This window comes from Rhododendron vialii, chromosome 13a (genome assembly GCF_030253575.1).
Source record: "Rhododendron vialii isolate Sample 1 chromosome 13a, ASM3025357v1".
Classification (NCBI taxonomy): domain Eukaryota; kingdom Viridiplantae; phylum Streptophyta; class Magnoliopsida; order Ericales; family Ericaceae; genus Rhododendron; species Rhododendron vialii.
The window spans coordinates 10,097,876-10,109,904 of record NC_080569.1 but is presented as its reverse complement, the minus strand read 5'-3'; the positions used below and the strand labels follow the sequence as shown (position 1 = coordinate 10,109,904).

General features: G+C 38.9%; 1 protein-coding gene across 6 annotated transcripts; it reads right to left on the bottom strand.

Moving 5' to 3' along the window:
* Positions 1-4,727: 4,727 nt before the first annotated feature.
* On the bottom strand, positions 4,728-10,483 carry LOC131314827 (L-ascorbate peroxidase, cytosolic-like). Of its 6 annotated transcripts, none has more exons than XM_058343691.1 (10): positions 10,343-10,483; positions 10,029-10,159; positions 8,145-8,319; positions 7,962-8,027; positions 6,147-6,195; positions 5,944-6,029; positions 5,714-5,793; positions 5,399-5,501; positions 5,220-5,278; positions 4,728-4,969 (listed from the first exon to the last, which is right to left on the bottom strand). In XM_058343691.1, exons 2-10 carry the CDS (start codon positions 10,145-10,147, stop codon positions 4,954-4,956), a joined length of 753 nt encoding a protein of 250 aa, XP_058199674.1. In that variant the 5' UTR covers positions 10,148-10,159; positions 10,343-10,483; the 3' UTR covers positions 4,728-4,953. The 6 variants fall into 6 exon arrangements, with proteins under 6 accessions (XP_058199674.1, XP_058199675.1, XP_058199679.1 ...); XM_058343692.1 differs by having other exon boundaries at positions 10,029-10,149; positions 10,343-10,471; XM_058343696.1 differs by having other exon boundaries at positions 10,029-10,149; positions 10,266-10,447.
* Positions 10,484-12,029: the final 1,546 nt, after the last annotated feature.

Below are 12,029 nucleotides of genomic sequence, written 5' to 3'. Positions count from 1 at the left end.
AAGTCAAATATTTTTGTCACCTCCAGTATAAGCGCCACATTTCTTCGCCTATACGGTTGTTTCTTTTGGGGTTTGGGTTCGGGTGTGGTTGGTAGTGTTTGGTCTTGTGTGTTTTGGGTGTAGGTGTAGGCTGTGTTTTGTTCTATCTGATCTCTATTTTGGGCTGTCTTTGCTTGTAGTCGTTTGTGGTGTTTTGGGTTTGGTGTTTTAGGTTTGCGGGCTTGTCGCTTGTGGTGTTTTTATGGTTTTTAGGTTTGGTTGGCTTCTTGCCATCCTTTGGTGTTGGTTTTCAGGTGGCTTTTTTGTCGGTTTACACGAGATCCGTTTAATCTTTGTTATCTTTCTCAAAGATTAATAAAATCATTTTGCCTAGAAAAAAAAAGCCAACAATAGGCGACGAAGTTAGGTTTTCTCGCTAATGTGTTTATTTTGGCAACAGAATCAATTTTTCCCGCCAAATATATTCTTTTGGTGACAAAATATGGCATCCTCGCTAAGAAAGGCCATGAAATAACTTGGAAGTGGGGCCCACATGCTTCTGTGAGAGAGAGGGGGGAACATTGCTCATGGAACATGAAATAATTTTCCGAGGAAAAGGTTTAAAGATTTACGATCAACAGGGGATGCTTAGTATAATAGTCAAGGAAACGGGGAAGTTATCATAGTATAGAGCCTAACATGTTTTTTTGTGCCACCCAACCTTTGAGTATGGAATCCGGAGACGAAGTTGTATTCTCTGAGTCTCTAACATGTGATTTAACGTTAATGAACGACCCTGTAGGAGTTGGTAGAGCATCCACATATGACTCTTGAAAAAATTGCGTTATATGACAAAAAGTGTTAAAAGTGAGACCCCATAAATTGTGATAGAGAGTTGTTAGGTAGAGAGACCAAAATGACGCATTTGTCATTGTTAAGGCATTTTTATGGTGTTGGTCAGAGTATATGTATAAATAAAAAAGAAAACAAATTACATACTATACATTTTTGTACAAATTGACAATTGCACATGGTACCTGCAAGCAAGGGTTGCTCTCAAGAGCCTTCTTACAGGGCTAACAAGAGAAGTATATTGATTGGTAGTATTTCTCTAAAACTTGAAAATGCCATCATCTGGCTGTTTCTGTCAACACACAGTCACACACTATATATATAATATAAAGAAAATAGATTTTTCTGACTTTTTTTTTGTTTGTGGGGGTTCTGGGGAGGCCGGGCCCGCCGGGGTTAGGTGAAGATATTGTTTGATAGCAGTGTAGGCTGATTATTGGGGTGGACCAAGCAAGAAAGAGTGTGACTGGAAACTAATAATTTCCCCACTCCAATACTCATCTTCCCATGGTGCAACCCAACTGAACTGAAAACTCCACCTGTCTGTAATTCCATCAATGTTCTCTCTCCCTCCAAAGTTGTTAATGTTCTCTCTCTCACTAGGGGTGGGATTTCGGTTCCGGACTATGGACAGTCTCTAAACCTCTGTTAACTAACATCCCACTAAGCTTCTCTAATTATACAATATTGGCACAATATATATATATATATATATATATATATATATATATATATATATATATATTGCTAGTGTGTGGATAATTTTCTTTACGACGGTTCATATGTGTCATGCAAAGATACACATTAGGTGGTGAGTATATGCTCCCCCGTTGATTAGCAACACACTAAGCCTCGCTAATTATATATACAATATATATTGGCCCCCTAACAAAAATTGTAGTCTCTAGATAATTTTCTTTATGACAGTTCATATGTGTCATGCAAAGTGGATGGTGAGTATGTGGAAAAGTTTTGGTCCCTGAGAAATAGTGCATCAGCTTTGGAGACATCGCGCAATCCATTTTCTAGTTCGAAGGACTCGGGGAAGACATTTTTGATGTTGTTAAGCCATAAACGGAGCAACATCATCAGTCAATCGGTCATAAATTTTGCGTTTGTGGATGGACAATGGACGCTTTTCAATCATTCCGATTCTTTTTGCATCCTGGGTTTAATTTCCATTCCTTCCATGATGAGGGCCAGTGCTCGTTTCCTCCCAATCTGCAATCCCACGACTAGTTGTTTGCTTCCACACTCCATCAACCACTATTTCCCCAATTGCCTTGGCATCCACAAGGATCCATCGCACACATAAAGAAACCATCAACATTTCGCATCAGAGACGGAGCCAAAATTCTTGCGAAGGTGGGGCAAATATACACAATAAAAAAAAAATTGATGATAAATTTTTTTCCTAGATTTTTTTAAATTATAGGGGGGCGATAGCCCCTACTAACTCTCTCTTACTACATATCCTTGCGGTTGACTATCCTTATTATGCTCATTGAGAATTCTTTGGAAAATCTTTTTGGGAATGTAGCAACTAGCAAGGTTGTCTCACACACAAGCAAAATTTAACAATTGATCTTCAATTTTGGCGGGTCTAAATGGTTGATTTAGGATAAATCAGAAGCGAACCGGTTGGTTTGTTTGATCATTGTTCGTGAGTTTTTTTTCCTAGAAACGGATAAATTTTGGATTTAAGCTACATATATGTCTATATATACTTTTTGTGGATGACTCAGGTATCTAGACCAACTTACGCGCACCTCAACTATTTCTAAGGGACAAATCCCACTATCCACTCGGGGGTGTCCAAATTAAAGCCAGAGCAAAGTTCTATATGGACCGGCTCCAAAGGAGTTGATAGCACTTGAGAGTTTTCGAACTAAGTTCCCCATGTTTCCCTCAGGGTTAAGTTACATATATACTATTTCCTTGACAATAAATTATATTCACCGCCGGTGGAAAATCTCATTTTTTCATCACTGCCCATTGTGGGTCCCAACGAGCGTTTATTGTTGTAATATGAACCATTTATATTGTAGGATCCGCAAAGTAGTATTGTCATACAAAAATTCAGCTTGATCAGACATCGATAGGTACATCAAAATTTGAATTTTGATTCATAAAATGGACACTCTGATTTTGTCAATAGTTATAATGATAAACTGTCAATTTTACAAAACCAAATTAAAAGATTTTGATATACCTTTCTATGCCCGATCAATTTTATTTTTTGCGTGGATATACTACTATGTGGGGCCTATAAGATGAACGGTTCAGATCAACGATAACCACATAGTACGAACCAAAAAGTTGATAGTGAAAAAGTGAGGTTTTCGACCGGCAGTGGAAAGGATTCCTAATAGCAGAAACACATTACCTAAAGCCAGAGTGTTGAGTTAGTTGAAGGTTTTGATTTGACTTTTCGTGGCTATAGCTTTGTTCGAAAACGTAAACGTCGACTTAAAATTATGAATTAGACTGATTTTATTTATTTATTTATTTTTGGTCCAACGGCATGAATTGGACTGGTTTGAGCAGTTCAACCATTTTGAGAACTTCAAGCCGGACCGGAGCTTATAACTATCTTGTTTGGAAATGAATCCTTTTTGGTCCTAATTTTATACTGAATCAATAACTCCAACTCTCGATTGTTCATCTAAGCAATTAATGGTCTGGATTTGGTTATAGTATCTTACTAATATTTGTCTCGTCCCGGTAGAATACTGTCAACATTATTTTACCATTGATTTTCGAGATGAGTGACCGAGATTTTGATTGTCCGGTCCACCGGCCAGTCCAAAATGAGGACCAGAGAGGAAACTGGACTCATCTTCTTTGTTCAATTTGATATCTTCATCCACAGGAGGCTCGCTTTGCAAGCGATAACCGCATCAAACGCATTTCAATCTGAACCCTGCTACTGGATTTCCTTGAATGCGCGGTCCAATTTGATGTTTACTGCCTTAATTGGGTCCTTTCTTCACAAAAAGTGTACTACAGTAGTTTTTAACGACTTGTTTCCCTTTGGAAAACTAGAGACACAACTACCTATGAATTCACTTGAAGTAATTTGGTTCTTGATTCCTATTACTCCTAAGGTTTCCCGTCAAACATCTTAGATAGTTGGAATTGCTCGTTTGCTAAGTACCATTCCCAACATAGTGGGATAAAAGAATGAGTTGAGCCCTAGTCTAGTCTGTGTCGCTAGCAATGTTCGATCAATCGCATAGGCAAAATGAAGTTGATCATGGTTAAGAAAGTAGCTAACGGCAGTCTGCGGTTGCACCATGATTATGTAGTACAGAGATACTAGCTAGTATCTCTCTAATCTTGGTTTATCGAGTTGGGGCTTGTAGCTAATATCCAACGAATAGGGCTGGTAGAATATAGTATTATCCAGCTTCTTCTTTGCAAACTCTACTGCTATCTGGTCTGTCTATGCCTCTTTCTCCCATTCCTAAGAATATTGTACCTTCACTCTCCGATGGTAATGCTGTTGTTGAAATCTGGCAGGGAAACAGGAGTTTGCATTCTCCCACGAACACCCACAGTCGAAGACGGTAATGCCTCAGTTACCAGTTGTTGCAATGTTTAGTCGAGTTTTATCAATGGCGCCTCGTAATGCCACCTGTTTATGCGCTTCGCATTTTTATTGGAATATATGATACACCAACACACTTTTAACCTCATCGGCATCACGCAAAAAAAAAAATTTGCTCTCACCAAACTTGTGACAAAAACTATAGTAAAAACTGCCCTGCCTAATTCTCGGATGTAACTTCAAGTTGACACTCATTGCCTAACCAAATTTAAATTACGGATGGAAGCATTATCTGAAGCAGCTGTAGCAAATGTTCTATGCATAATAGTGAGCCACAACAAGGAAATTTTCCTACAAGGTTCAGTCTTATTTATGATGACCATATCAATGTTTGCTACCACCAAATCCAGCAAAATTGCAAAACACTACAAAATAACCAGCCATCAACAGCCTAAGAACCATGATTTTAAAAAACAAAAAAAACAAAAAAAAACTAAGAACCAAGTTTCCAGAATCAAAAACAAGAAATGAGAAGACTAAGATCACCATTCCCATTGCATCTGTCCAACAGCTTAGGCTTCAGCAAACCTGCAAAACACATGAGCATTCTTTTTTTTTTTTTTGATCAACAAAAGGGTTGGAGGGGGCGACCAGCGTAGCAACCCCCCTTGGGCGTGACCATAGGGGCTTCCAAACCCGCCAGTGGAATGTCCGGTTCGAGCATTCCATCAAGCGAATTATTATACGTCTACAGAAACCAACATAATACTCCATGGAAACCACAATTATAAGAGTGAAATGACATTAGCAAACAGCTAAAACTAATACTACCCATTACCCCAATTCAGAGAGCTTCATGTGAGACTCTGCGTAATCTGCAAAGAAGGCATCCTCATCCTGAAAAGAAGATCAAACTCAGCATAACAATCTAAACAATTTTGGTAACATTATAAAGAAAGATACCCGTTAAGTTGGAAGTGAAAAAACCTAACAGGAGGCAATAAAAAATATACAAACCGCAGCATATTTCTCAACAAGAGGGCGGAAGACAGGATCGGTGAGAAGGGTCTTGTCAGATGGTAGCTGCAGAAGCCCATCCTTCTCTCCAGTTAGGAGTTCCCTGTCCATAAGTGAGAATAAACACAAGGGAGTATCTTCTGAGAAATAACAATTTACAGGGATTATGAAGTAGAGATGCAACAGAAAAAGAAGGGGGGAAAAATGAGAAAAGAAAACGTATAAATGCTTCCACAAACCAGCACCTGCTAAGATTTCTACACAGTATACAACATAATACAACAGCTAAGGAGTACGGAGACATCGAGGACATACGTGAAATAGGAGTTATCAAAGATGAGTGGATTCGGGGTCCATGGTCCCTCAAATCCAGAACGCTCCTTGTGGCACCTTCCCTGGGAAAAATAATGAACATGTTACATCAGGAATAAAGATCACAAGATTCACTAGTCTCCATTATGCATTGAGTTCAAAAACCAATCAGCACAGGTAATGAGCACAAAAGAGAGACAAGGCAGAAAAGGGAAACAAATTATAACACAAACCAGGGTATGAGCACCAGAGAGAGCAACAATGTCCTTATTCGAGAGGCCCATGTGTTCAACAAACACATCCCTCAAATGATCCGAACCTGCAGTAGAAGCACAAAGGTCAAATAAACATCATCGATGCATCACAATTAAACTTTTCAACGATGTAGTTTTGCCCTTCCAAAATAATAAGATAGGGTGGCTAGGAGAATACTAACCCTTGGTAGCATCAGGAAGGCGACCTTCAAGTGGTGGCTCAGGCTTGTCCTGACGTAACAAAAGGACTTCTATTAGAAACCCGAAAGATTGCATAACAATAAAATTACCACTGTACAACAAACTTAACGGCCTTTGTGAGAAGAACAAATCTGATACTGGGGCCACAACTTTACAGGCCTTAAATCTTTTCAAGAGCATGGTAAAGCATCTTAAAGAAAAGGGATGCCCATATTAGTTTGAGAAAAATGTCGAAACCTGATATAATTAACATGAAATAAGGGGTGGTTTTACTTTTCGAGATAACCAAATAACTTTGCAGGTGTCCTGGTCTAGTTTCCTGCTCATCCAAACAACCTCCTAAGGAGTGATGGTTTCATTTGTGCACTGTGCCCACACGTGTCAAAATACGCCCACAGACAATTCACATGACATCTAACACCAACAATGTACGAAGTCCAACATCAGCCAGGAATCGAAACATGCACAAGCAACTAAGTAACTTGGAACTATAGTTTTGAGTCACATCATTAGGGCTCCTCTGACCAAGTTACTTGGGACCAGCTGGTGCGTGAGTCGTTACACACGATTAAGGGAATATGATAAATGACTGATTAAACGGTAATGCTCTGGTTTTCTTTTCTTTTCATTTCGATACCATCTTTAAAAAGTAGACAAAGCAATACAGTCCGTGAAGGATCATCGCCATCACTATGTTTCCTTGGTCCAATTTATGCAAAGAAAACTCATCAAACAATAAATCATACTGTAACATTAGCAAAGTGACTAGTACGTGGCACCTAACAAATCAGTCAATAGATTATAAATTCCAATAAATCCAGTCTTGTGCCCATTTCACAATTTGCACTGTTCATCATTAGCAGAAATGTAAAGGAGATCACTACACAAATAATAAGCAATAATAATACAGGTTTTCGAAAAAGCAGCAAAATTCAAGATAGAAACAAGCTGCCAGTTCAAAGAAAGAGTAATCAAAACCAGCAACAAAAATGGATCCAGGATACAATCTTTTGAGTTTTGAACCACGCCCTTCGCATGGGAGACTGATTCTAAGTCAACAGTACAAAGTACAAACTGTGGTGGGCCGAACTATCTTTCTGTTTTTTTTAACATAGGATTTTCTCCGCTTAATGGATAACCATTTAATACCAATGGGGAATTGTTTCTCATCTTAAATTGAGGTGATTGGATTGGCACCAATGGAAACCATAAATTTCCTTATTATTTGTTACAGACAGACGAAGGGGTTCGACACTCCGGATATGGGCCAAACCCGAGTGCCCTTATGGGCTGAATCCGAATAACTGAACGGGTAGTGTACAACACAGGTACGTTGGGCCGAACATAGTGGGCCGAGCCCACACTTTCTGTTTTGGCCTAACCCAGGAACAAGCCCACAGGGTGGGAGAGATGGGCTGGGCAGTGGTGGGCCGTGCCGAGCAGTCCACCTGTTGGGTGGCCCAGAACAGAGCCCACGGATCATGCCGCCAGGAAGGTCGGCCCGACCCGCTATGAGGATCCACGGGCAGATCCCTCAAGGCACCATCTCAGTTACAGGCAAAAACAACAATGCAGCAAGATAAATCGACCAAAAGATTGCAAAGCAAATATAAACGCTAAGGGATCCAAAGTCCCAACATATGCTGAAGCAAACAAAATGACTTTTCACGGACCCATTCATGATAATGTCAACAAACATGGCACAAATTATAGCTTCTGACATAATTAATTCTAAAACATCAATTGACCATGCATTAGAAGAGAAGCTGTAGAAGGACAAAGGGAAAATCACAAACCTCCCTCCCTGGATGGAACGGAACATCAGGGCCTCCTGTAATTTCAACAGCAACAACTCCAGCCAACTATAATCAACAGCAAATAAGATGATCAACTCATTAAAATCAATTTTCGGATCAAAAGTCTCATTCCAAATAAATACATGTAGAGACAGACAGAGGAAGAGATGTCGAGAGAGAGACCTGATAGAAGTCACCATAAGAAAGGATAGGAAACTGTTGCTTCAACGGCTCCAGGAGCCTTACGGCGATATCGAGTCCGTTGTTGGCTGCGTGACCTTGCTCAGCCACGTGCCTCATTGTCCCAAACGGACCACCGGTCTTGGTCTTCACATCGTAAGTACCAGCAGAGTGCCATCTGCAAACACAACACAACCGTCAATCTCCACTGAACAGAGTCAGACACTACATGTATACATATCATATGTATACCAAATTATGAGCATTGCTATGGCTGTTTCTTTCAGGTATGCAGATAGATAGAGAGATTGCTATGTGCATTTCTATGGCTGTCTCAGGACGAAAACAAGTTCTTTCGGCTCAAGAAAGTAAGTAATCTCAAGGTCCAGTGTATCAGTGTTTCTTTCATGAACGTGGATAGATTGATATGTACACATATTATAGGGGAAATTCTAAAGCATCTTCCGCTTATTGTGTGACCAACCCATAAACTGCTTATGTTTTTTCTTAGCAAATGTTATATTGTTTTGTAGAGAATGTTATACTGTTTTGTGCTGAATGTTATGTGGGGACACCGCAATTAAAGCGAAGTTGAAACTGTGATGTCATTTTAAGGTGAATGTTATGCATGATATGTTGAAATTTGTATGCCTTCTTTTCATAAATGTTATGCCCTTCATGGTATTATTTTGTTACGCTAGTTTGTGGTTACTGTTGATTTTTTATTGCATCCTCTTATAGTTTATGTTACGCCTTTTTATGGTGAAAGACAGCGGGGATACGGTATCCCAAAACAAGGAGTGCTACCTTAGAATCAAAAAATTAGATCCTCTCCAGTCCAGTCCATTCCGTCTGGTTGGCCCGTTTTCGGACACTTCCCAGGCCCACTTTGATGATCAAAACTGTCCGTATTCTAATCAGGTTTGCATTTGATGTGATTTCGGAAGTCATTTGTTTTCGAACATAACAAGATTACAACACCAAATCGGAACCATTTTACCCATTTATCTCAAGACAAATGAATTGCGAAATTATATCAACCGGTGATGTTTGACGTGGTTGATGTAATCATTAAGCTCTAAATTGTGAACAGTTTTGATCATCAAAATGGGCCCGGAAATGGACTACAAATGGGCTAACTGGACGGTCCAATCAATTTCCATGGACTGGAGAGCTAGAATCTCCCCACATATCAACCGGTGATGTTTGACGTGGTTGATCAATAAGCTCTAAATTGTGAACAGTTTTGATCATCACAATGGGCCCGGAAATGGGCTACAAATGGGCTAACTGGACGGTCCAATCAATTTCCATGATCAATAAGCTCTAAATTGTGAACAGTTTTGATTATCAAAATGGGCCCGGAAATGGCCAACAAATGGGCTAACTGAACGGTCCAATCGTTTTTTCCATGGACTTGTAAGCTAGAATCTCCCACATATAGACATATAAAGGTAGATAGATATAATATGTCTGGGGCCAGTTTCCCTCACATAAAAGTTGAGGCAACTTTTGACACAACACTAGTCGAAGTTTCACACAAATGATCAGAGCCGGTTCAATTAATTTAAAATAGGTTTTTAAAGGTTCCTACAAAAATCAACCCATTAAGGACTTATCAGTTTGTCCTGTGAAACCAACTGAATGAATCGATTAAGCACTCACCGATATCCGAACGAGTTGATTTTTTACGAAAACCCTTGAAAATATGTTTTAAAACAAATGGAAACTCCGATCATTTGCATGGGGCTGCAAAATGAACTTTTATGTGAGGGGAACCGGCCCCAATACGTGTGTGTATATATATATACACACACGGAGAGAGAGAGAGAGAGAGAGAGAGAGAGAGAGAGAGAGAGAGAAAGAGAGAGAGAGAGAGGAGCATACGCGATACGTAGCATCAACGGAGCACAGCTCTTCTCAGCGATGAAGCCTCTGAGCTTCCTTTTAGCTTTCTCAAGAGCCTTCTTGTACTCCTCGCTCACAGTCGGGTAGCACTTCCCCATACCTGACGATTTCTAAAATACATTCAAACACAGATATATCAAAGCAAATTCGCTACAATAAACGTCGACTCACACACAATAGGATTATACACGCACATTTATAAACAAGTGCTATTACGATTCAAAAACAGATCGAAACAGTGTTAAGGCGAAGATCGGGATGGATCTGCGAGTGAATTAGCCGCGAAATCGAACCTTGTGAAATTGATAATGAACAGAGCAGAGCAGAGAGAGAGAGAGAGAGACGGATTGAAATGCAAATTGCAGAGCCCTAGCAAGAGGAACGTCACGAGTAGAGCACAAGCGAGGCCTGTGATGATGGGGGAAAGATATAAATGGCGTTTGTAGAAAAAACTGGCTGTTGTGGATTTTTCTGGACCGTGTGATGATACCTGACGGTTTCGTAATGTAACGGCCAGGATTGATCTGATCAAGAGTAATTACTTCAATAGTCCGGGAGTACAGCGAAGAGATACTCCGGACCACTTTACAACCACATTTTTTTATGGGATCAATACACTTAATAGTAAACCCATAAGAAGAATATGTGATTGTAAAGTGATCCAAACTGTCATGTGGCGGTACTCTAGAGCTATTGTATAATTTCACTCTGATCAATAGACTGCTTGTGTGCGGATCTTCATGCCCCTTCTCCTACCGGACTGACCAGTAGGTCATATTTTGTGATAAGTATTGCCATATTTTATAATAAAAAAATAAATATGGTCATAAAACATAGTTTGTATAACCATTTTTTGCGATAAATAAAAATAAAATTTTTTGAAAGAAAAACCGTAAAATCACTCATTTTTAGGAATTTCACCTTTCCTTTTTTTGTGTGATTTTGATTCAATGACTCATCCGTCCATTTTTTATCTCATGGCTGAAAAAATTTATACTGGGCATATTAGAAAAATGGAGAAACTTTTAGGGAATTCGAACATCATCATCACAATTTTTTTCTCTCGAAATGATACTCACATAATCATTGTGTGTATTGTGTAACCAATTTTGACAGTTCAGATGTGTTTGAACGCTTTAGATTTTAAAAAAACTCTTCGAAGGAAAAATTTAACTCTTCCAAGAAAAAGTTTGAACGAATCTTGACCATTTATTACAATAATAAACGGATAGAGATTGATTGTGTTTGATATTTTGCACAATTATTGTGCATGTAGCATCTTTGTTTTTTCTCGTAAACAATGAATGATTAGCGGAGTCTAATGGGGAAATTTGAAACAGAAGGGGAATCAGCCAAATCCGATTTCAGTGGACACTTCGAATAATGTGACACGTAAGAGGAGAAGACTTTTTGCGGATAAAAACAAAAAAAAAGAGGAGAAGACTTTTGAGAGTATTGTGTATCACGGAATTACTAAAAAAGCCTTTTCAGGTTTGTCTAGATGGAAGTACAAAGGTTTTTTTTTTTTTTTTCTTCTTGAATTTCGACAGCAAATCATTTAAATACTATATTGAATAAGGCCTAATTTTTCGAAAGGGCTATAATTACTAAAGAGGCCTTTTTATCTTTGTATCGTGTGAAGAAAAAAAAAACCCTTTATAATTTGTTCTGCATTTTTTAAAAAACTAGGCTTAAGAATAAAAATATAAAAAAAAATCGATTTGCTTTGGTGTTGGTCCCATCACTACTTTGTGGAGGTGGGTGGAGGATCGCAAGTAAATTTACTTTCCCACTGCAAGATCGTCACTGGATCTATTTCTTGACACCTTCGGCATCTTCGTTGGAGAGCTTAAGAACAGTTGCCCATGCCGATCAAATTCAAAAGCCATAACTCAAATCTAGAATTCTAAAACAAAGTTTTGAACACTTTACATTTTTTTGGAATCTTAGATTTTTTCAAGGAAATTTTTTTACTTTTAA